At 40.7% G+C, this 27833-nt stretch overlaps 1 protein-coding gene across 3 annotated transcripts; it reads left to right on the top strand.

The window, feature by feature from the left end:
* LOC144946426 (ubiquitin-conjugating enzyme E2 D2-like) lies at positions 1-27688 on the top strand. Of its 3 annotated transcripts, none has more exons than XM_078875260.1 (8): positions 1-243; positions 6644-6707; positions 14819-14850; positions 14978-15055; positions 16300-16405; positions 18863-18956; positions 21763-21835; positions 25413-27688. In XM_078875260.1, the coding sequence occupies exons 1-7, from the start codon at positions 220-222 to the stop codon at positions 21809-21811; spliced, it is 447 nt and encodes a 148-aa protein (XP_078731386.1). In that variant the 5' UTR covers positions 1-219; the 3' UTR covers positions 21812-21835; positions 25413-27688. The 3 variants fall into 3 exon arrangements, with proteins under 3 accessions (XP_078731386.1, XP_078731385.1, XP_078731387.1); XM_078875259.1 differs by having other exon boundaries at positions 21763-21844; XM_078875261.1 differs by lacking the exon at positions 21763-21835 and having other exon boundaries at positions 3-243.
* The last annotated feature ends 145 nt before the right edge of the window (positions 27689-27833 follow it).

Below are 27833 nucleotides of genomic sequence, written 5' to 3'. Positions count from 1 at the left end.
GGGGGGGGAGGGGCTGGACGCGTCACTGTGTGTATCGCTGCGCGGCCGGACAGGAGCCGAGCTTCGTCGCCCCGCGCCGCTCTCCATTTCTCTCCCCGCCGCCGCCGCCTCGCTCTCCGTCGACTCTCTCCGCGCCATCCGTCCTTCCTTCCTCTATTGCTCGCCCCTCTTTTCCCCCCCTTCGTCCGTCTTCTTCGTCGTCAACCACGTCGCACGGCGATGGCGCTCAAGAGGATTCAGAAGGTGAGCGCCGCCGCTTGCGTTACTGAGGGGGGGGAAGGAGCGAGAGAGGTTAAGGGGGTGGTGGTGGTGGGGAGGGGGAGGGGGGAGTTGGAGTAGCGGGATGTGAGGGGCGGGGCTGTTGAAGGGCGGGGAGGAGGGGGGAAGGGTGTGAGGGGCGGGGCTCACATTTCCCACCCCGCACGCGCTCTGCGCCGGCTCACGTGACACAGCCAACGAGGGGGTGGGGGGACGGTGAGGAGGGGTTGTACGGGGTGGGGGGGAGGGGTCGCACGGGGTGGGGAGGTCACGCGGGGCTTGCGCAGCCAATGGGAGGCGACGCGGGGGGCCCCATCCGCTGTGGGGAATGTGGCGGTGGTGGCTGCTGCTGTTGCGGTGGTGGCGGCGATGGTGAAGGCGACTGCCATTTTCTCTCGCTCGTTCTCTCGCGCTCCCGTACCGAGGAATGGCCCAACACCCCCCAAAACCCCCTTCAGACACATGCAGCCTGCCGCTCTCTCGCGGCGGCGGTGATGCCGATGAATCTCTGAGAGCGACAAAGACGGCTGCGGAACTTAGCCACTTAGTGCGCACCCAGCACCAACCACGCGCGTGTTACGACGATGCGATGTTACGAACGTCGAGCGCTGCCTCCCCGCCGTCGTTTGGTTGTTGAAGGCGTTTAAGGAACGCTGTTTTAAGCGCTCGTAGCGACTCCCACCATGCCCTCGTCGCTCGCTCCCCATGTTCGCGTAAAAAAAACACAATGTTTGACACAACGTAACACAATCTTCAGTTTTTTTAATGGCATTGGTTTAAATCGATACGTGACGAGCAAACTGGACCGGGTTTTTTTTTATTCGGTGTCTTAAATCCGCACGTTAATTGTTGGTGAACCCAATCCGATGTTTGAAGGCCCCCAGGCCAGCAGGGCCGCTGTCGGGTGAAAATGGCTCCGATGTATGTCGACACAAAACAGACACCTACCAAACACGAACACGTAATGTGGTGTGAAGCATTGACACAACCAGTGTGTGATGTTTCTTTAATGTACAAAAGTCTTGGCTCCCCAGGCCCCCGCCACGCGTTGTCACCTCTACTGTATTGTGGGCATCTCGTCAGATCCATATTATGGAGAACATGGCCCGTTGTCATCATTCCGTATTCATAGGTAACCTTTTTATTACTCGAATGGGACACAACCTGAGCTTCAGTTACGAGGGAATGGCAATACGAGACGATCGGTCGCTAGAGGGGACAGCCTTCAATGGAGTAAGAGGCGCGCGTGGGGCGCGGGCTCCGATTCCTTCATCGGCCTTCGGACCGTAGCCAGTTGTTTCATTCAGTACACGAACAGGAACATTAAAATACGCTTTGAAGATGCGGGCTGTGTCGGGAGGGGGGTGACAACAGCGGCAGCAGTAGCGAGGTTTCGTGAAGCCCGCTTGGCCTTCATAGGCTGCGGGACAAATGCACTGCAAGGCCTCCTTAGCCAAGCCGCCATCTCTCGCCATCTCGTGATGTCACCACCGCCACCGGGCGCTTTGTGTTGTGTCATCGCATAGAGCCGCTCTCTTGGTTGCCATTTAACAACAATTGGTTTGGGATCAGAGGAAGATGAGGAGGAGAAAGCAATGAGGAATGTGTAGCGAAGGATCTGGCCTCTGGGGCTGCCTATAAAAGTCGTGTAATCGGAGCGGCGCCAGGCAAGGCTGGTCGGTGGAAGCGGGATTCTTGAAGCATTTTAAGTGAAATGCTGTTCAGCAAATGATGTTCGCTCCACTGCCGTGTGCTCACCACCACCACCACGTAGCCCCCTGCAAGCTGTTGTGTACATGGCGCTCGCTTGCCCCCAACACTCTCCGGGCTCTGATTACGGCGTCTTTTGTTGTTGCTTTTCGGAGTGAATTGGTCATCGGCAACTGCACACCCATCTCGATCCGTCGGGTTAGATCGCGATTCTGGTCACGAATTACATCGAGGCTTCAATTCTTTTGTCTGTATTTCGGCTCGTGTATTTTATCCGTGGTAGTTTTGTACCGTCACGTTCCGCTTCGTTCGTCACGGCGTAATGGCAGCACCTGACAATGTTAACAAATGCTGACGAATCGATTCTTTCACGCATGATCGATTGTCCGTTTTGAACGTAAGAAAATGTGGCCGTATCCGTGCATGTTTTATTTGGTACCAGTGACGCAACGTGGCAGTTAAGTGACAGGTTAATGCGTATACACCTAGGAACTACATACAATGTTTTTTACCTTATTTTGGGTCACCACTACGTGGCATATACTATTATTCAAATGCGCTGATTCAGCGGTGGAAATTGGACATTAACATGCCAGGGACCAGTATTACTAGAACACCACTCGCTGTTGACTTATTACAAAGTGGTATCCACTTCCTCGACCGAGAATAGATGATGGGGGCAAGCAGCCCATGACTACTGAGATTTGACCACGTGTAACAGCTTGCGTTACCATTGTTATAACCACTCGTATAGGGGCGGGTGGGGAATCACCTATACAGTACCTCCTAAGTTCACAGGAATTGTTAAAATGGGGGCACGGTGACTTCCTCACTCGATGTCGTGTACACATTGCACCCCTCCATGACAGCTGTTGACCGGTTGCATTATATCTAAGGCTTACAAATAGTCGCCCTTTGGCTCTCGCATCTCTATACCACCACAGTCTTTGACCAAATCACTCGCAATATACTCGATCTCGTCAGATCTCGGAAACTAAGCAGGCTTGAGCCTCGCTTCAGTGCTTGGGATTGGCGACTACCATGTATAACACAGGCGTAGGTTGCTGTGAGACAGAGGGCATTACAGTAGCATTGTTGGACTTGTACACCTGTGTTTCGATGTATGTTCCCTGCCTTCAACCTGGACTGACCAGCGTAGAAAAGTGTAGCCATATAACTCCTGCACGACCTGCACGACTTGGGGAAGGCCCTCTTACAATCGTGAATTGATACAATGGCTGCACATTTCCAAATGTATTCCAATTTAACCTTCATCATACGTGGTGTCCATAAAGACCTCCGTTATTTTAAATGTTATAGACAGCAGTTTGAGTTCGGTCTCTAAAACTGCATTGGTAGTATACCACTTTTAATGTACGAGTTTTAGTTCTCTAAGCCTCCACCTATCCACCACCACACGTCATATCGATGTATGAGTTATATTGTTGTCAGCGTGATGTGTTTGATGGTTTTAAATGCTCCTGTGCTGTTGAAGATGACTAAATAATTTCGACTTTTTGGGAACCGCTTGATCTTAAATAAGGAACACGTTGGCAACATTTTTTTACCCAGGCACTTCAAACTGCCGTCTAATTATAATGCTTTCGTTATGGACGATACTCTTATAGATACACTATTTTTAGCATATCCCTTTCCCCTACATTGCAGCTATATGCTGACTTCGTCATTAATGTAGATCACCATTCCTACATAATGTGTTGTAGCTATGCATGTTTCTCTCTTAGTGAGAATCATAAATGCATGATAGCTGTGATATAAAGGCAGCCTTTAACTATTTTCACCACTTTGAATTCGGTGCTTGACTGCTTCATTGGTCCCACCGTGAGAGCTATTATTCGTTGTCATCCTGCCCATATTGTCAGCAAATTCCTTTCGCAAAGATTGCAGGCCTCAGTCGTAGGATACATTGTACATCTTACAGCCTTGCAGAACATTCTGACACCCACAATTTAAAGGGTCACACTTTGAGCATCTATAGCTGGTAGCACCTTTTTAACGTTGTTAGATTTACATGAGGTAGCTGAGCACATGTGCACCAATTTGTTATTGAAGGTTTCTTCCATCATCCCTTTCACATCGGGGCATGTGTGTTTGTCTCAGTCGGCACACATCTTGATGTTGTGGAGTTTCCCCATTAACTGGAGAGAATATTTGGCCCTGGAACATGAAGCTGTTGTCTTTTGGTAATTGGCCATGAAGCCCAATGCACACCGCAAGTGTTAAAGGCATTGTCAACATTTTATGGATTGTGTGGAAGGCAGTGTTTAGTAACCACGGCGCCTGGTCAGACCAATAGACCATTTTAAGGCTAATTCCATGACAGTGACGCAAGGCTTCTTGCATTATCCCTTGCATCCACTTATTGGCAATTGTGCGCATCGTTCACCATTTTCGTGTGTTGGTTTTGTTACTGTGCAAAGGACCTCGATGTCAGAAGTACTGAAAGGTCCGTCACTACCGTATAACGCTAAACTTCACCTTGAAACATTACAAAAGGGCCCTTGGCTGTATTGACAGAGAGCGTGGTCTCATTTTATGGCCATATGAATGCTGCTTCGTGTATTACATCATCAGATATAAACGTTTTAGAACTCTGTGCATGAAACTTAAATTACTAATATTAATGAGTATGCAGTATGAATTAATTAGTTCACATTATGTGCAGTTGTAAATTAGGCACATTTCTGATAGTTTAATGAAATATCATGATCACAGACGGTAATACAACCTTATTTTTTATTAACATATTCTTTTTGGTAATTTTTATAAGTTATATATCAATGAAATGTGTTTAATTAAATGAGTCCTTATTGAATTCCCTTCTCCAATGCTGAAATGTGCAATGTTTTAACGGTTATATCTGCTGTACGTTCCTTATGCATGAAAATTATTTCATGTTTATTCAATAAAGAGATTTCGTCTCATCTATGAATATGGCCTAATTAAGTCTTTACTGTGTTCAGGGTATTACATGTGATTGTTTTATATTATTGAGCAGACTACCCTGAATTAAATCAACAAACATTTAAATTAATCCTGAATTAAATAAACACTCACTATACCGTCGATCCTGGACTAGCATAGAATGTTATTGAAATATTTAACAAGGCGCTGCGATGCACTGTTGGCATTGCGTGTGCTTTGTACCTGTCGGCATGAAATTACATATTTACTATTAATGTTTTCTAAATATCTGTCAGTGTTTAGACACTGCATACTTTTTTTTTAAGTTCTGTAAATTAAATATTGGCGATGTAACGGTGCACATCTCCTGTATCTTTCAATTAATTGCCACCTTTTGGTGTTGCGTGCCGGTTCACAAATGTATCCTTTTTGCCTTTGGCGTGCATCTATTGAGCCTCTTTTGGTGGAATGTGAAACAGTCCCTCGCCACAACAAAATAAAACAGTTTATCAGCAGGTCATTATCGTGCCTTCCAAACCAATACATTCTCACGACATTTGTCTCAGCAGACGAACCATACATTTTTTTGGTTGTATAAAACTGAAAACGTAAGAATTGCAAATAAATTATTCACATCAATGATGTCATGCATCTACTGTATAACAATAGCGTTTGATTGATTGGTTCAGTCATATTCATGCTTTGGGATAGCCTACGTTTGTCAAACACATCCAAAACCTTGCCGATCGTGGGGGTTACTGTCTTGAAAATAGCCACAATCGGCATATCGGAGACCTGCAAACTGAAAAGGCACATGGAAAATGGGGTTTGTTTCGCGGTTCACAATACCCCCCCCTCACCTATTGTTTTATGTTACCCTACTTTAACCCAAACATGAAACTGCAAGTATTTTTTAAGTAAGATATGCTAAAACATTTTTTGTGCTAAATATAACTTTAGAGTAAATGTATAGAATTAAAAATATATAATGTCGTGTACAGTACTGTACGCAGACGTAAACCTGAATGACATGTAGAGTAAATGTGCAGTTTGAAAAAGAACAAACTGAAAAGACGTTTACTAAATATGAATGATGATGGCTTGTGCATTCTTCCGCGGCAGACTCACTACGAGCAGTGCAGTTTTTTTTTACGACGCATACTGTACAAGAATCTCGGGTCAACCATGAATGTTCGAGCCACAGGGGCACGATCGGCGAACTGTACTTCAATAATTTTTCATGCCAATAATCAAATCTGCAATTGGTGTAGTCTGAGTGTATGGCTTTATGGAAATATTGTAAGACTTGCATTTATGATACAGATATCATTACCAAGGCCACTGATGGCACCCCACTTAGCCAAGGTTTTTATTTTATTTAAAATATATTCGTGTTATAATGTGTCAGGGTTACACACATGACAGCAAAAATGTACCTACTTTTGAAACCCTGTCACATACCATTCAATGTTGACTTCACAGTGGTCGTCACCTCCATTTGAAGATGCAGAATAGAGAGCAAACCTCCCCAATTGCCATGTGAAGTGGCCCAGTGGAGAGCAGTCCTAACCACTGTGTTTTCCAGCCATCATTGCAGGAGTTTCCTATGCTCTTTTTGATTGATTGATTGATTGCATTTTTTGACAAGCCAATGAGCCATGCTTTTGTTCTAGATGACCATTTGGCCTTGCTTTCAAATCCTAATGGCTGGACGTGCTTGTGCTCGTGTGTGTGTGTGCGTGCTGTGCAGGAATTGAATGATCTGGGACGTGACCCTCCAGCACAATGTTCGGCAGGCCCGGTGGGAGATGATTGTAAGTGATGCGACATCAGTACAGTCAACATTCGTGTGAATCTCCTCCATCCATAATACTGTTTGTATGCACCAGTTAAATGTACACCTTAATTATTTATGTAGACATACCTTTCAATGACCACTGTCTCTGTAATGCTAATTACATTTTATTGCAAGTTCTTGTATAACAGGTCATACCTTGTATGACATGTTACACAAAAATACTTAGTTGGGATTACACATAGCAGCATCGCCCCCAACTACATAACTATTGCAGATTATGTGAAACATGGTACCTTCGTGATAGTGTGAACACCAATTATACGAATAATTTTATTTGATAAGCCCTTTGTCAAGCCTCCCCATACCTGGTAGGTCATGGGGGTTATGTAACCATACTTCACGATGGTCAGTGTTAGTGATCAATGTAGGAAGCATAGATGTGGTAACATTGAAGTGCTATGCAAGTATGAATTTTGTTCCACCACTCCACTTCCCATAACATAGCCCCACAGCCTATAAAACCTGTTATGCATGGTGGTTGCCCATTTGTGTCTACCTTGTATAGAAATGTCTGTAAATATGTTTTCGTTACATTAGATTACAAAAGCTTCGTGCTGCCAAAACCCAGTCGTTTGAAACGCTGGTTATTGTTCTTTTATACCCACATATTTTGATTTATGTTTGCATGTGTTACGTGTAATTGTTTATGTGCTGTGTTTCATAATGTAAGATACGGTGAAACTTGCATTATCTGTAATGGTCAGGCAGAGACCCTGCAGTGCCAAGACTTCAGCACCATGCAAATGAAGATACACAATACAAATGGGACTGTGCTACAAAGGAGATATACAGAGCAAAGAAAACAGACCATGCAGATGATTTTGGCACAGATGAGATGGTAAAAAATAATTTATTAGTCCAGATTAGAAAGAATCGGATTAAAATAATAAAAATAATAATTGAGTTTTGGTCCTAAATTGTGACACAATTGAATCGCATTCACAGCCGCCATGTGAATGTGTCTCGTGATTTCACCTGCTTGAACAGGGTTAACCAATCGGAGGTGGGTGCTGGAAAAGCCCATCACAGTAGCATTTGCAGATTGTTTCAATTTGATTTGCTCCTTTGTAGTTATTTTTTTACGAGTGCATGTGTGTACATCAGTAAAGGTGTTTGTACTTCATGTGTGTGCGTGTGTGAGATACTAGTCATGTGTGAGGATTGGTTGGTGCATCGTGCTACAGGCCGAATTACTCAGGTTCAGTTCTCAGCCATGAGTAATGCCATGGGCCATTGGCACCTGCACTTGTCTTGAGACTCCCCCAAGTTTGACTCGACCATCAAGTGATTCCTTGTGTCACCATCACCCGAGACAAAGACGGTTGGGTGGGGTGTTGGTCACACTACCCCTTCATGTGCTGTGCCAGCTTTCGTGGGTGATTGTTAATAGTACTTATTGTATGTTCTTCATGGCTAAGTGGGAGGTCTCTTGTTTCTGCACAAGCAGAGGGTACTGATCAAAACCCATCGTAAAAGGGAAACTGTCTGTTTTCCTTGCGATTGAGTAGTTTATAAGGGATGCTTTTTGCTATATTATATAAGCCACTTTACAAAGTCGACTTCTTAAAACCACCACGCCAAAATGTATACATTTTACCATGAATTTTAATTAGCTGGATAATAAATATAGTTTTGAGCATCAAATCAATATTTTATATGTTTTCCCATCTTTTCATTTTCATGTTAAAATTCAAAGAGGAAAACTAACCTGAACGCACACTTCAACAATATTGTTCCTCCTGACAACCCATCTCCCACTCCTTTGATTACTTTCACTCTTGGCATCGTAACTCAATGCTCTCATGTGTTCAAACGCTTCCTGTGTTGCATTTCCCCTAACTCCCAACTAAACCCCATTACCATTCTCATATCACTGCCCTTCCATTCATATCGTACCATTCCCATCACTCTTCTCCAATCCCTCACTCCCCCAGTCTCTCCTTTCTCCACACTTCTTTCCCACACTAACATTGTCATCATACTTTTCCCTTTCCACAATGCCCCTTTCCTTTACAACGTCCTGTTATTCTTTAGTGACATGTTGCCATGTGATGTCACGCAGTTGCTCTTGACTCCCAGAGTCCTTTCACACTGTCCTCACTCAGAAGTTTCTTGACTCCTTCTGGCTTGGTCTACGTCATAGTGTTTGTCACACAGTCCTTCCCTTTCTCCCCCTCCACTCCAAACTTATTAACCCTCCTCTCTCCAACCAGACCCTCATTTATTGCCAAAAGACATGACATAATCGATGTGGCATTACTGTTGTGATGTCATCGCATATGCACAACGTCACAAATGCATCCCCCTCTAAAATGTTATAGAGCTATTGCAGGTCATAATGCCTTTAGGGATTAAAACAATCTTATCATTTCTGTACCCTCATCAAATTCAAATAATGCATTTAGACTGTTTTTATAATGTGCCGAATGGCAATTACCTATCCATGTCTTGGGAAAGACAAGCCCAGAATTGAGTAGGAAAGAGAACTCCCATGATGTTATAAGCTCAATACAACAGTGAAGAGATGTAAGTGATACAATAATATTTGCAAGATCAGTTTCAGTTTCATTTATTAGGTATATGTTGAATGTGTATACTTATAGTCACTTTTCTCTTCAAGATGTTAACTCGTGAAAGTTTGATTGACAACAGCTTGCATGCCCAGACACCAGCCTTTAAAACACCCCATGAACATGTGGTGGTAGTGCTGGATGGTCCACATGCTGGAATGTTGTATCCTACTCATCGAGCCACACCCAGACATTCTACTCTCATTAAATAGCTCCCTTGTCAGGTCGGCAGAATGAACTGTGGCAGATAATAAGTAGATTACCATTGTTAAGTGTGGAAGAGGAAGGAGGCACTGACCGCTCTGCATGTGATCATATAGTGATAAAAGTGGCCTATATATGCCCTGCATCCAATGGTGAGCTGCACTGGCAAGAGAGCCTCAGTTTATACTTCTCAGGCAACTTCATAATGATGGAGGTCAATCGCAACACTTATACCTCACAACAAGAAGGGCCCGGGTTCATTTTCTGACTCGGGTGTTTTTCTGCGTGAAATGTGTATGTTTTCCCTGTGTTCTGCATGAGTTTCCTCCAGATTCTCCGGTATCCTCCCATTGATAAAAAAAGCATACAATGCATCTGGAATTGGCTCACAAACATCCCAATGCTGAAAAATTACCTATAAAAGACTCGATTAGGATTACACAGAGCAACATCACCCCCCTCAACTGCGAAAATCTTAGCAGGACTCTCCTGAAAAGTTGAGACCCCATGAGGCTTTCCTGGGAAAACAAGTGTAATAATAGGACCAATATGCATAATTTGATTTATATTATTGGACGTTTTATGAATACCTTACAGTATAGTCAGGGCACCCATCATATTGTGTGTTATATATGGCAGACTCGTCATAGAAATTATGTTGTGCCCTATAATATCTGTAGAGCTGTCAAATTTTCGAATGTGAACTATCTCAGCTAAAATCTTGATTTGCCTCTTAAAATCGAATGTAATATTAACACAGCATCGGCATGGCTCGTACAATTGTGCTGCTTATGCACACTATTTGTCAAGGTCATGAAAATATTTCATCTGAATGATTGCATGCCTAGTCCTGCTCACATGAGTGTTGGACTCTTCTTTAGTGGCCCTAAGCCATTGATGGAGATTCCTCAATGCTACGGTGGAGTCATTATCTCTGTAGTATAACCATTGGTGGTTTCCCATTAAATGATGATGGCCCTTAGTGAACAACAATGACAGTATATGAATCAGGCCCTAGTTCTAAATAGACGTAAGTTCACTGCAACAATACTGCATTCTGGAACATAAAAAAAAGTTGAACACAAGCCTATTATGAATGTTAGCTTGAAATATCAACACCTGTAGTAATAAGCTCCGTAGTACTATACTATGTGAGTGTCGTTATTGCTTACACTGTTGGTCTGATCCACTGCCTCCAAGTTAGCCTGCATTAAAAATGGGAGATGGTCTGGCCTGGATCTGCCAAACCCTCCCTCCAGTCCAACTGGTTTAGTCTTGTGGTGATCTTGATAGCATAAGCCAGTCTTCCTTAGCCCAATATCTGCAACATGAGATCAGGGCAAATACTGTTGGCGAGTTTCCGTTTGGGTTTAGCACATAGGTAGGCAACTAGTCATGTACTTGTGTAATCGTGAAGTTTTTGCCATTTTCATAGCTCAAAAGCATTAAACAGCAGTGGCAGCATGTTAAAATTGGGAGATACTAGTTTCATCATGAAAGCCACGATTACCTTCCTCTCTATATCATTGGCAGTGGCCTGGCAAGTGTAGCCTGCCTAACCACATACTTCACATCCAACCGCCTTATTGTGTTCCACTTGAGCAATCTTCATCTTAGCCCACGTTTGCATCAAAGAACATGTGGGCCTTGCCTCCCTGCCACACGGCCTGTCCATGTGGGTACGCGATGTATGCACTTTGGCCTCCATTACATGCCAAGAATTTGGAGCTAGGCCCTACTCTTCACCACAATCTATCCCCGCTTTTCCCGCAGCTTTGGCCTGCCATGCACACCAATGCTTTTGCACCTGGCCCTAACGCACCATTGTGACTTGTCCGCATGCGCAGTCTGCTTTTAGCCTGGCTGACATGGCTACTTCAGGCACAAGGCCTCCATGTGGTGTTACTGCAACTACAGGAGTGCACTTGCCAAGTGTGTCGAGCTCGTTGCAAAAGTGCCATAAGTTGTTTTCTCTACCTCCTTGTGCTTGTGGTGGCCCCTCCTTTGCTGCTTTCATTTGATGTGGACCCTCTGTGCTTGATTTCGAGGTTGCTCTTGGTTGTGTGCCAAGAGTGACCCCTTGATAAATCTGCATGTTTGTCCTTAAAAGGTTGAGACTACCACATAGTTGGTGGCTTTATGCTGCAATGGCACTCATGCTTGCCAATTATGTTTCTCATCGCTAATTGTAACCTCCACAAAACATGTTGAAGATATCCAGGTGATTTTGTATTAGGGATTGCGCATGTGTCTTCATGAAAACAGGGTAATTATCATCTTGGATCTTAAACCGGAGGGTAATTATCAGCCGATTGCCCTCCTTCCTCACTATGATAGTTTCAGGTTTCCACTTTGAGCAGCTTTTGGAGCATGTACAGTACTTGTTCCTTTTAGATTAGACATTGACATGAACTTACATAAACTGGACCTAACCGGGGCTGTGCTGTTACCCAAAGGGGACCTAACCATTTGAGATGTCCAAGGAAATTGTTATTTTGCTTGTACAGAATTTCATGAGTTTCCCAGCCTCCAAAAACAAGGTTTATCATCCAGGCCATTTGTATGGTGATGACCTGGAAAATGACTCCATCGGGATATCGATGTTGATGACGGTTGCTCAGTAACTTCAGAATCTCCTGGAGTGACTGAACAGATAAGAGTTCCAGTCAGGTAATTTCCATCTTTGGAATTTCGGGAGGGTACCGGTGACATGGTACAGAAAAGTATATATTCTTTCCACTCATTTCCCAAGGAGGACAGGGAGGTTTTTTTATAACTATGTATGCTTTCAAAAAATAAATCATGGTAAATTGTGATTTGAAAATTACATTCAATGGATAATCATGTCGTGGGCTGCAAAAACGCTGCATATATAGCAACGTGTACTTATAACCATGACATGATTCATAAAGTAGTCCCATTGAATTGAAAGTGAATTAAACAGAGCATTTGTTTATGTTTATTTTTTGTTGCAGTCTTGATCTTGTAGCATCGCGCAGTCAGTGTCACAGGCTTTGCAGGTAAAAAGTAGCCTTTCCAAAGCAATGACACTTCCGAAATAATCCACCCCTGCGTCGGGTTTCATTAATGCACCATATGTCAAAATCGAGAAAGAAATGTATTTTTTAGTGAACAACAGGCAGTGTAAGTTGCCAGCTGCCTCCGAATACATTTAACAATTAAAATTTACACGTTATTTTTTATGATGCAAACAAAAATTCCAGTTGGCTGAAATGAGACAGAATGGAACCAGGTTGTGTAACAAGGTTTAAAGCTCAGACTTTATAGAAAAAAATATATATTTAATTGTTGATAGAGAAACTATTTGGTTTTATATACACTTTTGGGGGGCAATTGTTGAAGGCACGTCAGGCAAAATATTAGGAAATTGAGACAGCTGAGCAGGATCGAATTCTTTTGTGAAAAATTATGTAAAGTAGTGAACCAATGTGCTTGCAAAATCAAGTTTTCAATCCTTGCACGTTTCCATTCATGACATGGATTAATAAGCATTGATACTGCCAAGGAAATGGAATGAGCTGGAAAGTGTGCAAAGAAGCATTGGAAGCACAATGATTCACCAAGAGACCAAAAGAGCAACACGTGGCTCAGGGAAGACCTACAAATAAGATGCATCATATTGACTTTAACATCCAGTGGGCTTGGGTAGGACTTGTCACCAGAAGAGCCGATTGACAAAACTGATGCCAGAATGGCAGCCCCGAGACAGCACCGGAGAATATGCCAATTAACATGCAACGGTGAAATGGATTGTGGCATCACAAAACCGTGAGATGCATCCAAAAGTGTTTGGAGGTCCTTCATCTTACAAGGCATAGAAGGTGACGAATGTTAATGACTCACAAAATGTTTAAACAGTAATACACACAAGGTCAATCTGATGTGTGAATAGCTTATGATTAGTATAATTTAGAAACTATTACATCCTTTCTTAACTGGTCTGCTGTCAACTTCTCTGACCTGTAATTTTAAAAATACATTTTGTTTGATTTACTAGAATAAAAGGTCCTGCTTAGCATAAAAAAGGAAAAACAGTCTCCCGCGGTGATGTTGACCGTTGACCGTACTGCTTTGTTACAAATTTGCCCAAGGGATGCTCAGGTTATATTCAGTTACCAAATGATATCATATAACATGTTTTATAGGAGCATAACATGGAATGTAAAGTGAAGATGAAGGTGTTGTTGTTGGCCTTTGTCTTCTCTGCAATGTTTATAGGTCATGTGCATAACAGGAATACTTGCCCACTTACTGACCCCTTTGGGGGGTAATGAGATACATGGATATGATTTTCTTTAAAAAAAAATTGCATCTGGAATAGATATGTTTTACATCTTAAACTTTACGTTGCTACTTACCTATATCACCGTCGTTTCATCTTTATTGTATACATTTAGAAATGTTGCCAATTTAAATACATTTTCAATTTGAAGTTATTTTCAAAGCCAAGGATGTTTTTGCCAAACAAAATTACATAATGGTGTAGAAATAAAATAAAAATATACTCATCCAAATACAACAGCTTGAATGATGGCGTGGAAAATTGCATGTTCCCTTTTGGAGTGCCATGCCACCATTATCAACGTGATTAGAATTTTCTTCACGTTGTACCTTTGTTGGCTGTCTTGATACTACTACATTGGCTCCAAGAAGGAAAACGGGCCCAGTGTAGCAGTGAACAACCTTTCCAAACAAATCAATGCAGGACATTTTCTCTGCGACTTGAGTTACATGTAAACAAGGCAAGCTTTTAGCCTCGCTTGAATGATCACGTACTGTTTATATTTTGTATTTATGACACTCGTGCCCAAACGATGAAAAGTGCATCGTGTTAATGTCTTCACTGGTTAAGTCGCTTTTTTAGCTGTTGTGTGGTAGACTGGTTTGTCCATTTACTGTGAGGTTGCAGCACATGTGCCTGTCCACTTGGGTACATTTGTAATATGTATTAATCGATTGGCAATATATCACAATTTGATTACAGATTTAATTTAAGTGAATTCATTTTGTTAGTAGTTTCTTTGATGTGAACTGCATTATTGTGTATCAAATAAATGTAAGCGCCGTTGCATATTGACAAATAACAAATCCTAATCCTTACCACAGAGTCTTTTTGTAAAATGTTTGCAGGTGTGCCACGATGAGCTTAAATTCGATTGTTTGTGATGTTATGCAGCCAATTGACATTACTGCTTTTGCTGGTTCTGTCGTTTTATGCATGGGAAAATATTACTGGCTCACATTGACCCTACACGCGTATTTGTTGTTGCAGTGTTTCATTGGCAAGCTACAATCATGGGACCTGTAAGTATTGATCTCTCCCAGAGTTGTCATTCATTGGGTATACGATGAGCACCTGGCTGGTGTCTCTTGCTCAAGTCCATTTGTTTCTTCATGTTGTTTTGAATTTGTTTTTTTTGCTGCTCAACAGAATGACAGCCCGTACCAAGGAGGGGTGTTCTTTTTAACTATTCACTTCCCCACAGACTACCCCTTCAAACCACCAAAGGTAAATGCTGACTTCCTTTCCAATAGACATACACCTGCCAGGTTCTTTGTTTGATTATTATCTAGGTTGAGCTCCAAACATATGCAATTTCACATTTAACCATGTGAATGTGGTTTGGAAGTAATTAGTGACTAATATTTGATTGTTCAAAAGGTTTGATTTGAAATGTAATATCACCCCGAGTCAAAGGGGTATTAAAACACTTCATAAACAAATTGAAAAATGTGTTGGCACTTGTATTGATCTATCTTAATTGAATTTACTCGAGCTAAAGTTACTCTTACAATAAAGCCTTTTTAATAATGAAAACTGAAATGTAGCAAAAAAAGTTTTAGAAAAATTATGTAAATAACAAACTAATAACCAACAAATCTGTTTTTTTATAAGATTGCTGCACCACCACAACAATGATGGATGTGTTACATATTCTGTTCAGTAACCTGGATAAAGAATACTGTTGCTGTGCCCTGTTCCTCGACTTGTCAAAAGCCTTTGATACTGTTGACCATGATCTGCTACTCGCCAGACTTGGTCAGCTAACATTTTCAGACAATGCAATGAACTGGTGCAATGAACTCGTTTAAGTGTTACCTTTCATAGCATTCTCAAAAGGTGTGCATAGTGATAACATTCTCATCCACAAATATGAAAATGACTAAGGGTGTTCCACAAGGTTCCATGCTGGGTCCAATTATTTTCTCATATCTAAATAATCTTGGACTAAATTTAAATCGTGCTAGTATCGGGTTAATCTCCAAAGAAAGTCAAACAAAATCTGATTTCAACTTAATTCAATGTCTGTTATCTGACATCCATGGGGAATGGAGAGTGCCGGTTTTAATCAAATTATGCCGGTTATCCGAGTGTCACCAGCTTTTCCAAATACATAAAACCTTTCAATACATAAACTAAGCCTACATTTGTAACTATGATATAAGCAATATTATACTACTTGGTTCTTTCGGTAAAGTCACGTAGAAGGGAAATAATAAAATATTAAAAATAAAACATAATAAAATAAAATTCTTACGATGTTTTGGCCACAACGCAAGCATCCGTCCTCAGGTGAAGAACAGCCCTTCACCTGAAGAACAGGGCTTTAAATCGAAAAAAAATATTATACTCTTTTACAGAGGCACTCACCAGTCGGTTGTAGAGCATTCTAAGTTGATTGTAGAACATTACAGACCTTTTGACGTTTTTCTTTGTTTTATTGCCTTTCACTTTTTCCCTCGTGATTCAAGGTCGCGTTCACAACACGCATCTACCACCCAAACATAAACAGCAACGGCAGCATCTGTCTCGACATCCTCAGATCACAGTGGTCGCCCGCCCTTACCATCTCCAAAGGTAGCGGTTTTTGTATTCGCCTGTGTGTGCGTGACTCGGTAACAGCCATACAGATTTGAGATGTGGTCACCAAAGCGGAATAGAATACATGTGGCTTTCTGTCACCAGGGCAAGTTGGATATTGTAATATGCAGCAGTTTTTTTAACAAGCTCCTTGAATAAGTGGTGATATTTTTACTGCAGAGACTACATTGTATGTGCTATTTTCCCTCCCAGTCTTAGACATTTAATTTAAGTAAAAATGAGCGTTGCATGCTCTATTTGAAATTAAACTCACATGTTTGTTTCCTGGTTTTCACGAGGTTGCCATGGTGACGAGATGTTAACTACCTCGCCTGGTATGCAGGAGGGCATGGGTTCAATCCCCGACCCTGACGCTTGTATATTTGGAGTTTGCATGTTTCTCCCCGTGGTCGCGTAGATTTTTCTGCGGGTCCTCCGGTTTTTCCCTCCACATTTAGAAACATGCGTTTCGAGTATTTGGCTGCTGTAATCTCCACGTGATAAGCCACTTCATTGAGCTATTATTTGTGTGGCCAGGTATACGTCAGTGGGCCTTACCTAGTAATATAAAAAAAATTGTTAAGTTTAGTTTTAATAGTTTCTAGTTTAGTTTAGAAATTACGCGGATGTACAGATCAAAGTAAAAGCAATTTTGTAATAAACTATCCAAAAACTGCATTGGATTGATAGTTTTTGATGACCTTGGTTAGTCGTGTTTATTAATACACTGCTTTTATACGTAAACATACATTCCTAATTGTATTCGTGAATAGAGACAAAAATTAATAATTTTTGATGAGTGGAATTTTTGCCACACCAGTACATATAAAGTTTACATAAATAGCCCAGGTTTTGACATTTTACCCTCTCGAATAGGTCCTTAACAACCTTCAATGCAAAAACACAATAACGCTGCCAAAAGTTGCAAAGCATAATGTCATAGGCAGACGGCTTAAGCCCTGTATGTGTACATAAAACAAACATGCTATCATTTTGTGGAAAAAATATTACCTAAGATGTTGCAATTAATAGCAGTTGGTTTAAAAATGATATTTGATTGATAGTATGTTGGTCTTATGAGCAGGGGACAAGTTCTGGCATGTCTTGTGGGTTTCACGTTACAATAATGAACATAACTGTACCATTAACTGACAGAGCAGCTGTTATTTGTTGTAGCCTTGCCAACAATACAGTGTGTTCACGAAACGTACTGTTCACGTGAAGGGTGTAGTGAATAGTGTGTTTGGTGTTCGCAACTAGAGCATTTTAATGCGTTGAAAAGTAGGACGCGTTTAAAAAGTCTAGGAGACCGTTGAGGCCAAGTGATCACTATAATTAGCGCCATGGCGTGGTCTATTCTTAACCTATTTCCTTTACTGGATGCTTCTTCATGCACGGCAACTAAACAATGTCATCCTTCTCGAGTCCAGGAATGCACAACAACGTTTTTCATCTAGATGGAAACTTTTCAGCTGGAATAGCTTTCACTCATTAAATGTTTACACTTTTTAACTGTGAGATGGCTATAGGTTGATTTAACAACATTACTCCTAATAAAACTTGTTTACAGAGTTAATTTAGATGTATATATAAAGGCTGGCTGACTATTAAAAATGTCATGCCTGTTTTTAAATGCCATATCATTTATGTTATGTAATCGGTATTTAATCAATCCTGGCTGCTATAAAAAATTAGATAAATAAATGTATAATTCACTTATATTTCAAATCGCTATTCCTGTTTGAGATGCAATTTCTCTGCATTTAAAGTACCATTGTAAAATATAATGGTACATTTGCTGTGGCAGTTGATAGTCTATTGACTTTTTCGGTAGCATTGCCTCAAATACTTCATTTTATTAACTTAACCATGTAGAAATATGAAGTTGGAATGAATGAACGGTACATAAACTGTCGATTTTGTTGAGTCAAAATATTCAATTCCACTTGCTGCTTGGTTTTGTACTGCCTCACAGAGTGGTGTTAGTGGTAATAGTTTCACCTCAACCACCGGTGTTAATCCTCACCCAATAATGCCTTGAACTCTCCTTTATCTGATGGGTCTTTCTATATATGTTAGGCTGAGCTACCCTTGGAGCTACAAATAATTTCCATGTGGACCCTTTATCAGGTGGTTTGATTATATTTGAGAAAGACCACTAATAGAGCAAGAGCAGATTCATGGATAGTGTGTGGTGTTCTTTCTAATTTTGGCCCACAGTTGCATTACTTGAGGTATATATTTCGATACTTGCACTGAACTTTAATTAAAAAAAATGTTGACTGCTGCGAAAATTACGAGAGGGTCAGAGAATGGATTTGAATTACAATTATTTTGTGTTATTCCATTGATGCTTCTATTTTACCACTGTGGTTTGCGAGTAAGTCTGCGCCCCCTGGCGATGTTGCTAATTCATGTTCTGTATGAATGCTTCTTTATCGTGTTGTCGTGCAGTGCTGCTGTCTATTTGCTCGCTGCTGTGTGATCCAAACCCAGACGATCCGCTTGTGCCAGAGATTGCACGCATCTACAAGACAGATCGAGAGAAGTAAGTTCCTTTAAACCCTTCTACTCATCTCAACACAGTGGGGTGGGCGGGAGGGGGGGGAACTAAAAACTATCGCATGTCAACTGCTGTACCCACAGTATTAGGGTGTAAAAATAGCCATATATATTTTGTGTTGCATGTGTTTCTCGAAGATGTTTTGTCGGAACTCACAAAGTTAATTTCAATGACAAACAACTTTATCGCGTATGCGCACAGGTCAGCAACCTGCGTGCGGCTCTTGAAGGACTGCTTTGTAACGTCATTTATTAAGGACCACCGTCTTGTCTTTACATGCATTGCGGCTCTTAAAAAATATTGAGGTTTTTATCAAATTTGAAGAAAAAAATGGCCCCCTTGTTATTTTTGTTGCCGCCCCCTGCTTAAGTTAAATCGTGCTGTCATATTCTTTCCTTTAGAAAATACACGACTGAGCAATCTTATCACTTCAAATTTGGTGCAAACAAATTAAAATGTCCCTTGCTGCAAATGCATGAGTAGCTCAGAGCTCTTATGGTAGAGTACCATAGTTAGTATGTTGGGATGTAATTCAGATTTTGACTTTGAATAATGTTTTCATATGCACCATGTAGCCCTCAACCCAGTTGTCAAAGGTTGCACAAGAATCTCACATACTTAATTTTATACGTAGTTATGAGGCAATAGGTATGGCAATAAGAAAATATTATATTTTCCAATGAAGTTATACAGTGTCTGTTGGGCACATAAGGCATGTACTAAATAATTATTTCAAGGCAGCCCAGTTTAGATTTTTGAGGTCATAATCGGGTAGAACTCCTCCATTGTTGGTAGGGAAATTGCTATTGGGGAATTTACGTTATAATAAGTAATGTGTTAAGGTGAAGTGGATATAACATAACTGGGAGGATGACATTTTAATAACCTTTGTGATATTTTATCTTCAAATGTTACTACTCCCAGTGTGTTTGAAAAGTAAAATGGTGTCGTCTTAATGTACGATCAATGTGTGAAGTGTTTCTGGTGAATCCAATTTCCAGGATGCTGCTTGCTGTTGTTTCCAACAGTGCATGAGTCAGACAAGTGGGCATTGCACTTGTTACTCCTCAAATACATGGTAGTCCCTTCGCAAGCAATCGTGCGTCACTGCCAAGGTGTTGGCAAATCGTATTGCTCTAAAACTTATCACCAATTATTACTCTGAAAACCTACTTAGATCGTTTAACCAGGTGGGAACTCAAGAGACTAGGATGAGTCTCATTGGTAAGAGTTACCTGAGCCATCAAATTTACAAAAGCGATTGAATAAACTACTACTGTGTAATTAATAAATCGGAGCCAAAAACTAGCATGTTACGAGACAAATCAAAAATACCATGCAAACTTAACTCGGTATTATTTAAAAGTATTTTCCTGCAACTTAAATTGATTTGGACATGTAAGTTTTAAAACTATTCATCGTGCAATAAAAAAATAAGATGAACTATATACTCATCTTAAAATACCCACTTTCTCCATGATTTACACTTTTAAATTAATATCTTATAGACTGTGACATATGTTGTTGAACCTTTTAAACATTTTAGGCAGGTAAATGAATCGATCCCTCTGTCAGAATGTGTTTTCCTCTACCCAGATAAATAATTTCATAAAATAATTTATTAAGAATTATTTATGATCAGGTCAAACATTACACAGCCTGATTTGCATATATGGCGGTCGCCTTGCACTTGTAGCCATTGTTTAGATATTTCAGCTATACAGACACAAGCACTGTGGTTGTATCTGAATACAGGTTGCTCGCTTTAAGTAATTTTATCTTGAAAATTGTGCATGTATTTCCAGTAGCTTATCGATAGTGGCTTAATTGGAACAGTTTTCAGTATTTTCAAATTAATATGAATTATTTCTTCATGACGCAACTCAAGAATTAGTGGTGTCAGCATTGGCAAATCAATTTTTCATAAGCATCACGAAGGCAATCGCATTAGCAATGCAAACAGTGGGCTAATTGCTCTGCTACTACTGTAAAAATAATTTACTTCTCATAAAACTATGTTAGAACATTCCAGTTAATGTGTTTTATGGAGGTATGCTATGCATCAATTCACGTCATCATTTTTTTACATGGTAGGTATTTTTAATACCAAACACCTTTGATTGGGAAGCTAACAGTGGATTCTAATTGTGTACAACTGGTAAACCCCATTTAATGTAGGACACTTGCACAAGATGGACTCAGTCAAGTGTTGTTGGGTTTAATCACTACTGTCTCCTGAAGGCAAGGAATAGGCTTCGAACAACCGAAACCGCTGCTCGTAGCCTGGAGATAAAAACATATTTGAATCAGCTGTTGTACTTGGCATTCCATTGGGTGGCACATGCCTTTTAATACAAAGATTTTTTATAAAGTGGACAACATTGTAATGTAAATTTGCTAAACCATTCGTACTGAAAGGCCAGGCTTAGTTGCTGGTAGTCCCACAGCAATAGATATTTTTTATAGTTTTCTATTTAGAAAAGAAGACAATTTCCCAAGCAAAATGAGGAGTTTGCTAATGGAAGCAGATGAAAGTTATCCATGTTTTTTTTTTAAATAAAGCCAATTGGGTTCTGTACCCAAACAACTGCGAGCTAAAACGTACTCGTTTGCAACGATAAGCATACTTCATGATAATTACACGTGACGCAATCCCCATCGGTGAATTTCAGAACTTTCAGCCATTCATGTTGATCATTAGAAATGTGTGTTTGTACCACGACATGCTTTTTGTCTGCCTAGTCATCTTTACACTGGGGTGTGTGGATGTTCCATTGTGCCGGCCCTGCAGGTATAATAGGATGGCGCGGGAGTGGACAGAAAAGTATGCTATGTTGTAGTGGTGTTGAGGATTGGCTGACCAGGTGCTCCGTGTGAGTGGCTTGTGAGGGATGGTTGCATGCTTGCAATGGAGTGGCTTAGCGTTTGCATCTGTGAGCGTTGTAACTTAAAATTGACACATGGGTGTGGTGGTGTTGCAAGGGTCCTCTTGAACAGAATTGGTATGCACACCTTGACTCCTAATTAAGCAACTTACTATTAACAGTGGTGTCAGCATTGAAATGTTACTCTTGGAATATGTGGGAGGCAGAATTAAATAACATAGTTGCATTCAATATTGGCATGCGGAGAAATGTGCCTCTTTCATGCAGATTTCTTAGGCTAAAAAAATATTTGAAATCTACAATGCACTCTCTCAAGTAGTTGAGGTGTTTTACACAATTTTGTCAAGCTGACATGTTAACATGATCATCTTCACCACTTTGATACATTAATTTGTTTCAGTAACTCTCAGTGTGTGTGTTAATAAAGTTATTTTAAGTTGAATGTTACATTACAAATGCAGTCTGCCAGGTGATGGCAATCTGTCTCAGTGGCTCACTTTTTTTCTGCTTTGATGGCCTAAAGTTTGCCAGTCACATTTGCTACAAAATGGCTCATGAGATTTGGGTCCATTTCTCATAGTTCTGCAAATAGCTGGTTCGAGATGGGCTGGCGACTATCAATGCTGTACTCACCAAACATTGCCTGTTTGTATGCTCCATTTGAAATGAGATTTAGAGATTGGGTGGGGGATATCACGGCAAATGTAGTTACTCAACATTGTCTGCTTCCAACTAGTAAGAGACGGATTCCACCCATGCAGATGTTCACATTATTGTCTTGGAAGAGTTGTATTATCCTTCAGGGTAAGGAATATGTTCTATACGATCACAGTTTAGTTGGTCTGAAAACATCCAGGTGTGGCTCAATGCCTTGTAGTTTTTTTTTTTCTCACCGGTCATATTTGGACTTCAATATGGTAATAGTGACTCATAAACAACACCTCCTTAGTTCTCAGCGCTGAAAGCTTCTGTCTACTGGCCGCTTTCCTTTCACTTCAGACCTGCCATCCTTGAATTATGCCCCTAATAAAATAAACCACTTGGTCACTCCCCTTGTTTTATTGTGCCATTAAATACACATGCTAACTCGAGGACAGTAGAGGACACTAACTTGCACGTTCAGGATACACTGCGTACACTTAGCAGATAAACTGGACGCATGCTCAGAATATTCAAAAACTTCACGCAACTCGACACTAACCTCCCCATAAACTACTTTAGTTTTCTCGATGTATGCATGTGCTTCTTCACGTAGCCTTCATGAAGGCTTTATGCTTTGTATGGCATACTTTTAAACACAACAGTTCATATTAAAATCTTAAGTAAGATGCATTTGAATTCTATTGGTTAAAAACATGTGCTGCTACAGAAATCCTGAAACAAATATCGGAGTTGACGGGTACTTTTGGAACTAACACATTTATTTCAAGAATGTAATAACCGCGTGACATGCTGTTGGTTTTGTTTCAATCAATTGTCTTTAATGTTGCATACTGTGCATGTTTATGCAGTGAATATTGATCTAACAGGTTGGAACATATATGGTGGTCACAAAAATAACATTAAAAGCAGACTGAAAGTTATTGTTGTATTGTCAGATGTGGATATATATATAGTACCAAAGCTTCTTATGGTCTTTCTTATGGAGAGTAAGTTCATAGCCAGCATGGATAAGTCTATTCAACATACTTTCATGTTAACAGTTGCAAAGTTTTACACCGTTTGAATTAAAAGTGTTAATTTCATACATTGCATTCTGATAAAAAGCTAAACATCTTGTTTCTACACATATGATTCAAGGCAATAGTGTCTTTGTCAGCATCAATAACCTATTATGCATTCGTGATGTTATTTGCTCACGCTGAAGCGCATTTGGATTTCCACTAAACATAGCATATACTAATTCTTTACCTAACTTGTAAAAACAGTTGTCTACAACGTGCCTTTAAAAACAAATGCTCTTTCACCTAAACAGTAGTGTATGCATGTTTGGATGTGCCTGGTGTTTGTATTTGTCTCAGTAACACAGTGGACGTTGCTGTGATTGCTCAGCTAATGCTTTGTTTCCATGACACGTTTAAATCATGTCCAACTCTTGGCTGTTCTTGGGGTTTTTATCCATGCCTCCCTATTGCCTAGTTAAAATCAGGCGCCAATACTGCAATAAACATTCTGCAAGCATGACAGAGGAGTATCCTTTCAATTGCATGCCGTGGCCCTGGCACCTGGCTGACAATAAAAATAATCGCGACTTTACAGGCAGCCATGGCCCCAGAATGCTTCCTTACCTCACTCATTTAGCTGTGTTCATGAGTGAACTGCTACGAATATATACATATTTAAAATGAATGCTTTTACCCACCACCCATACCCTGCCTAAATTTCTACCCCAGTGAAGGTGTGCCCTCCCAGGGTGCATCTCTAGGTTGTAGGCGATTTGGGGGAGAAAAGGCCTTGAGGTGTGGTGAGTTTTAAGGGAATATAACTTGGAGGAGATGAGGCCACTCAGTCAATGGGTACGCATCTCAGCCTGACTCGGCCTAACTTGGGCTTGATTAAACAGTTCTATCGTGTCTATCACGGGTTATTGAACCGTATGATACTCTTTCGGTAAATTCACGTAGATAGAAAAATAAAAAATCACGACGTTTCGATCGTAACACAAGCAATCCTCTTCAGGTGAAAAAAAATACAGCAAGCGGACTGCTGAGGCAGGAAGAAATGTAGCGAGAGAGCTACTGCAGCCAAAGGTTATAGAGGTTTGAGATGGGTACAACCCAAGGGTAAGTGGGCGGGGCAAGAGATGGAATTTGCAAGTAAATGCAAGATCGCAGAGCTAGGTATACCTAGGCCATTGTGTTGCTAAAGATTAGCATGGGTACATACTGAGCAATCGTTGGAAGGACGTTATTAACCAGGTAAAGTCATAACTGGCTGATGCTTCCATCCTACCTGCCCATGTTAGCAGCTATTTCCGACTCTCTGAGTTACATTACCTTGTTAAATGTCTTTACATTAACAGGCTAAATGTCTCACTAACAGAGCTGCTGCTCCCTTTTCTTCGATGCGGCGGTGGCGCTCGTTTAATAGGCTGAATGTCTCTCATTAACACGGCCGCTGCTGCGGGAGCCGTCTCACATTGACATGCTCATCTCTAATCTCTAGCAATACAATGGCCAAGGTTTTCCTAGCTCTGCGATCTTACATTCACTTGCAAATTCCATCTCTAGCCCCGCCCACTTACCCTTGGGTTGTCCCCATCTCAAACCTATATAACCTTTGGCTGCAGTAGCACTCTCGCTACATTTCTTCCTGCCTCAGCAGTCCGCCTGCTGTACTTTTTTCACCTGAAGACGATTGCTTGTGTTGTGATTTTTTTATTATTATTTTTCTATCTACGTGACTTTACCGAAAGACCCAAAGAGTATGGATTCCTGCAGTCACGAAAGCTTTAAAGTCAACATATAATACATCTTTTTTAAAAATATGTGACAGGACAATGGTGGCACTTGTCTTCATAATGCAATTGTGTGTGCGTGCGTGTTTCTCATTGCAGATACAACAGAATAGCCAGAGAATGGACTCAGAAGTATGCGATGTGATCAGCACGGATAGATGTGTACGGTACCCTGCCCATACCTAGAGAAGGAAGAAAAAAAAACCGAGAACCATCTTGAGTCTGCATCCAAAAAGAGCGAAAATGCTTTCAGTGGCCCAGCTGTTTAGAAGACTGCTCCCCCTTCTCCAATTTATAATTTGATGACAAAGGAAATGCGTAATTTTCTAACTTAATACCGGAGTGCTGCACACTACCAAGTCTTTAGCGTGCAAAACCAGTTAAACTCTTCTTGTCCACTGTACATATAGACCACTTCTTCATTCTATCCAATGTTATGAGTGAATGCTAGTCAACTGTGTTTTGGCCTCCTGTCTGCAGCTTTTGTTTCCAACTATAGGAATACAAACTTAAAGGCCATTATTTCAAGGAGACTTTCATGGTTAAAGGATGTGCATAATGATCACCTGCCTCGTTGTGCAAAAACAAACTTTCCACAGTTGCAGCTTTTGCAATCGGGAGTAATATGGCTCTGTATAGTGCAACATCATTGCTAAATGCTCTGCTGCTTCTGACATGTGGCGGGAGGAGAATGGGTGATCTTAATGATTCAAACAAGCACTGTTGGCTCGCACATCTTGGCAGTACTATTAAAAGTATCAAAATATTGACTTAAGTGTAGGTTTTTGAATTAAATATGTTACGTGCTTTGCTAATATCTTGAGTTATGTTCAATTAACTGGATAACACTTAACCAATTAGGTGGTTGGAAACATATAGCATTTCCCTTATAACTAAACATTACCCATCCCAACTGCCCGCCGTCTATACTGAAATAATACGGCACACTTTTATGTAAAGTGAAAATGCATGGTGTTGTATAAAAGGGACATTTTACTGTATATTAAAGTGTTGGCACTCTGGAAACGATGTAATTGTATTCTGCTCACGCATGTTTTTCAAAAATGATATTTGGCATAAGTAACTTTGTAGTACATGTCTTTCAGTGAAGACGTGATATTAGGGAATCATTTAACTAATGTATTGAGTTAAACGGGCAAAGGATGTTATGTTTCTGAGATGGGTAAATGGTTTTTTTGTCCATGAATACTAAAATTCCACCGCATATAAATTAATAATTCCCATAGCTTTATTTTTTTCTCCAATTTTTATAGGAAAAAAAGTCATTGTATAGACATTGCTTTAGGCTTATGTTTTGCATGGTCATTGCAGTAAGTAAGCAATGGGATTGTAGTTACTATTGCTTGTTTCGGAATTCTGGTGGAACTTAACCCAAAGACTAAAGTGTTCAGTACTGCACTAATGAATGCAAGATGCTTGAGTGCCCTGACCTGTTAAGGCACGTAACCCTTGTAGAACGTGTGGCTTACGGGAAGACATTGGTGCAGGTGCTTGCTCTCTCGCCTGCATTAGGTGAAATGCAGAGGCTGCCACGATTGGACACGCAGTACTGTTGACTTTTGTCCAGTGAAACGAAGTGGCCAGTTAAAAACGGCACAGCAATTGCATTGACTGCAAACTTTAAATGAGCTTGGAGCTGTGGATCATTTTTTTTGTTGTTGTAACATCCAACTGTTAATCCTTTGTGCTTGTCGGAAAAAGAATCATGCACATTGTTGCTCATAACTTGGAAACGAAAAGTAGGAATGGTTTGTGTTGCGTAATGTACTTATGTCTGAGCTCTTGGCATTGTTTCATGGTTTAGATTTTGGAGTGTTCACTTGTATAAAAATGTGTAGTTAACCCTTGAATGGTGCCCCCCCCGCCCTCACCCCTTTCTCCCAACCCACGTAAACGAAACGCTTGAGAAGCATGCACGACACATAGTTAAAACAATGGCATTTCCTTTTAAGAGTAAAAAAACTAGAAAGTGGCACAACAACATACCCTGCAATTGAGGGGTGTTTTTTTGCAAAAAATACGGCTCCCTTGTCACAGTGTCACTTATTTTACGAGTACAAACGAAGTCTGCTGCTGTTTTGTAAATTTAAAGATGCTTTGCCCAGCCAGGCACTTTATTCTGTTAACTCACAGCACTATTTTAACAAATACTAGCTTTACGTAATGCAATTCATTTTAATTGATCGCGACCTTTCGGTGGTTCCAGCTATGGGAAATGTGCAGTGCTCTTGTGAAGCTGGAAAATTGTTCGCAAAAAAAAACCTGTATTCATATGAAGACACTGTCATTGTATCTACTCTAGTGTAAACATCTTGCTTTTCAAATGAATAAAATCTGTGTGCTTTGTTAAATTATTTAGGAATAATTTGTATATCCTTTTCGTCATCTTTTTTTATGAATTGATTGCAGATGGGCTTTTAAGATCGATCAAATGGCCAGCCCCAAAAAAACACGAGTACATTTTATAAGGAGGCATTGCTTTTGGCTCTTTGGTAATTA

The sequence above is a fragment of the Lampetra fluviatilis genome, chromosome 41 (assembly GCF_964198595.1).
Source record: "Lampetra fluviatilis chromosome 41, kcLamFluv1.1, whole genome shotgun sequence".
Lineage (NCBI taxonomy): Eukaryota > Metazoa > Chordata > Hyperoartia > Petromyzontiformes > Petromyzontidae > Lampetra > Lampetra fluviatilis.
This window is presented reverse-complemented; position numbering and strand designations above follow the sequence as displayed.

What these genes read in the sequence shown, in the direction of transcription:
- LOC144946426 (XM_078875260.1), top strand. Translation starts at nt 220, where the DNA reads ATGGCGCTCAAGAGGATTCAGAAG. An exon ending in AGGCCCGGTGGGAGATGATT is followed by an intron (nt 6,708 to 14,818) that starts GTAAGTGATGCG and finishes TTGTTGTTGCAG; the next exon opens with TGTTTCATTGGCAAGCTACA. An exon ending in TACAAGACAGATCGAGAGAA is followed by an intron (nt 18,957 to 21,762) that starts GTAAGTTCCTTT and finishes CCGGCCCTGCAG; the next exon opens with GTATAATAGGATGGCGCGGG.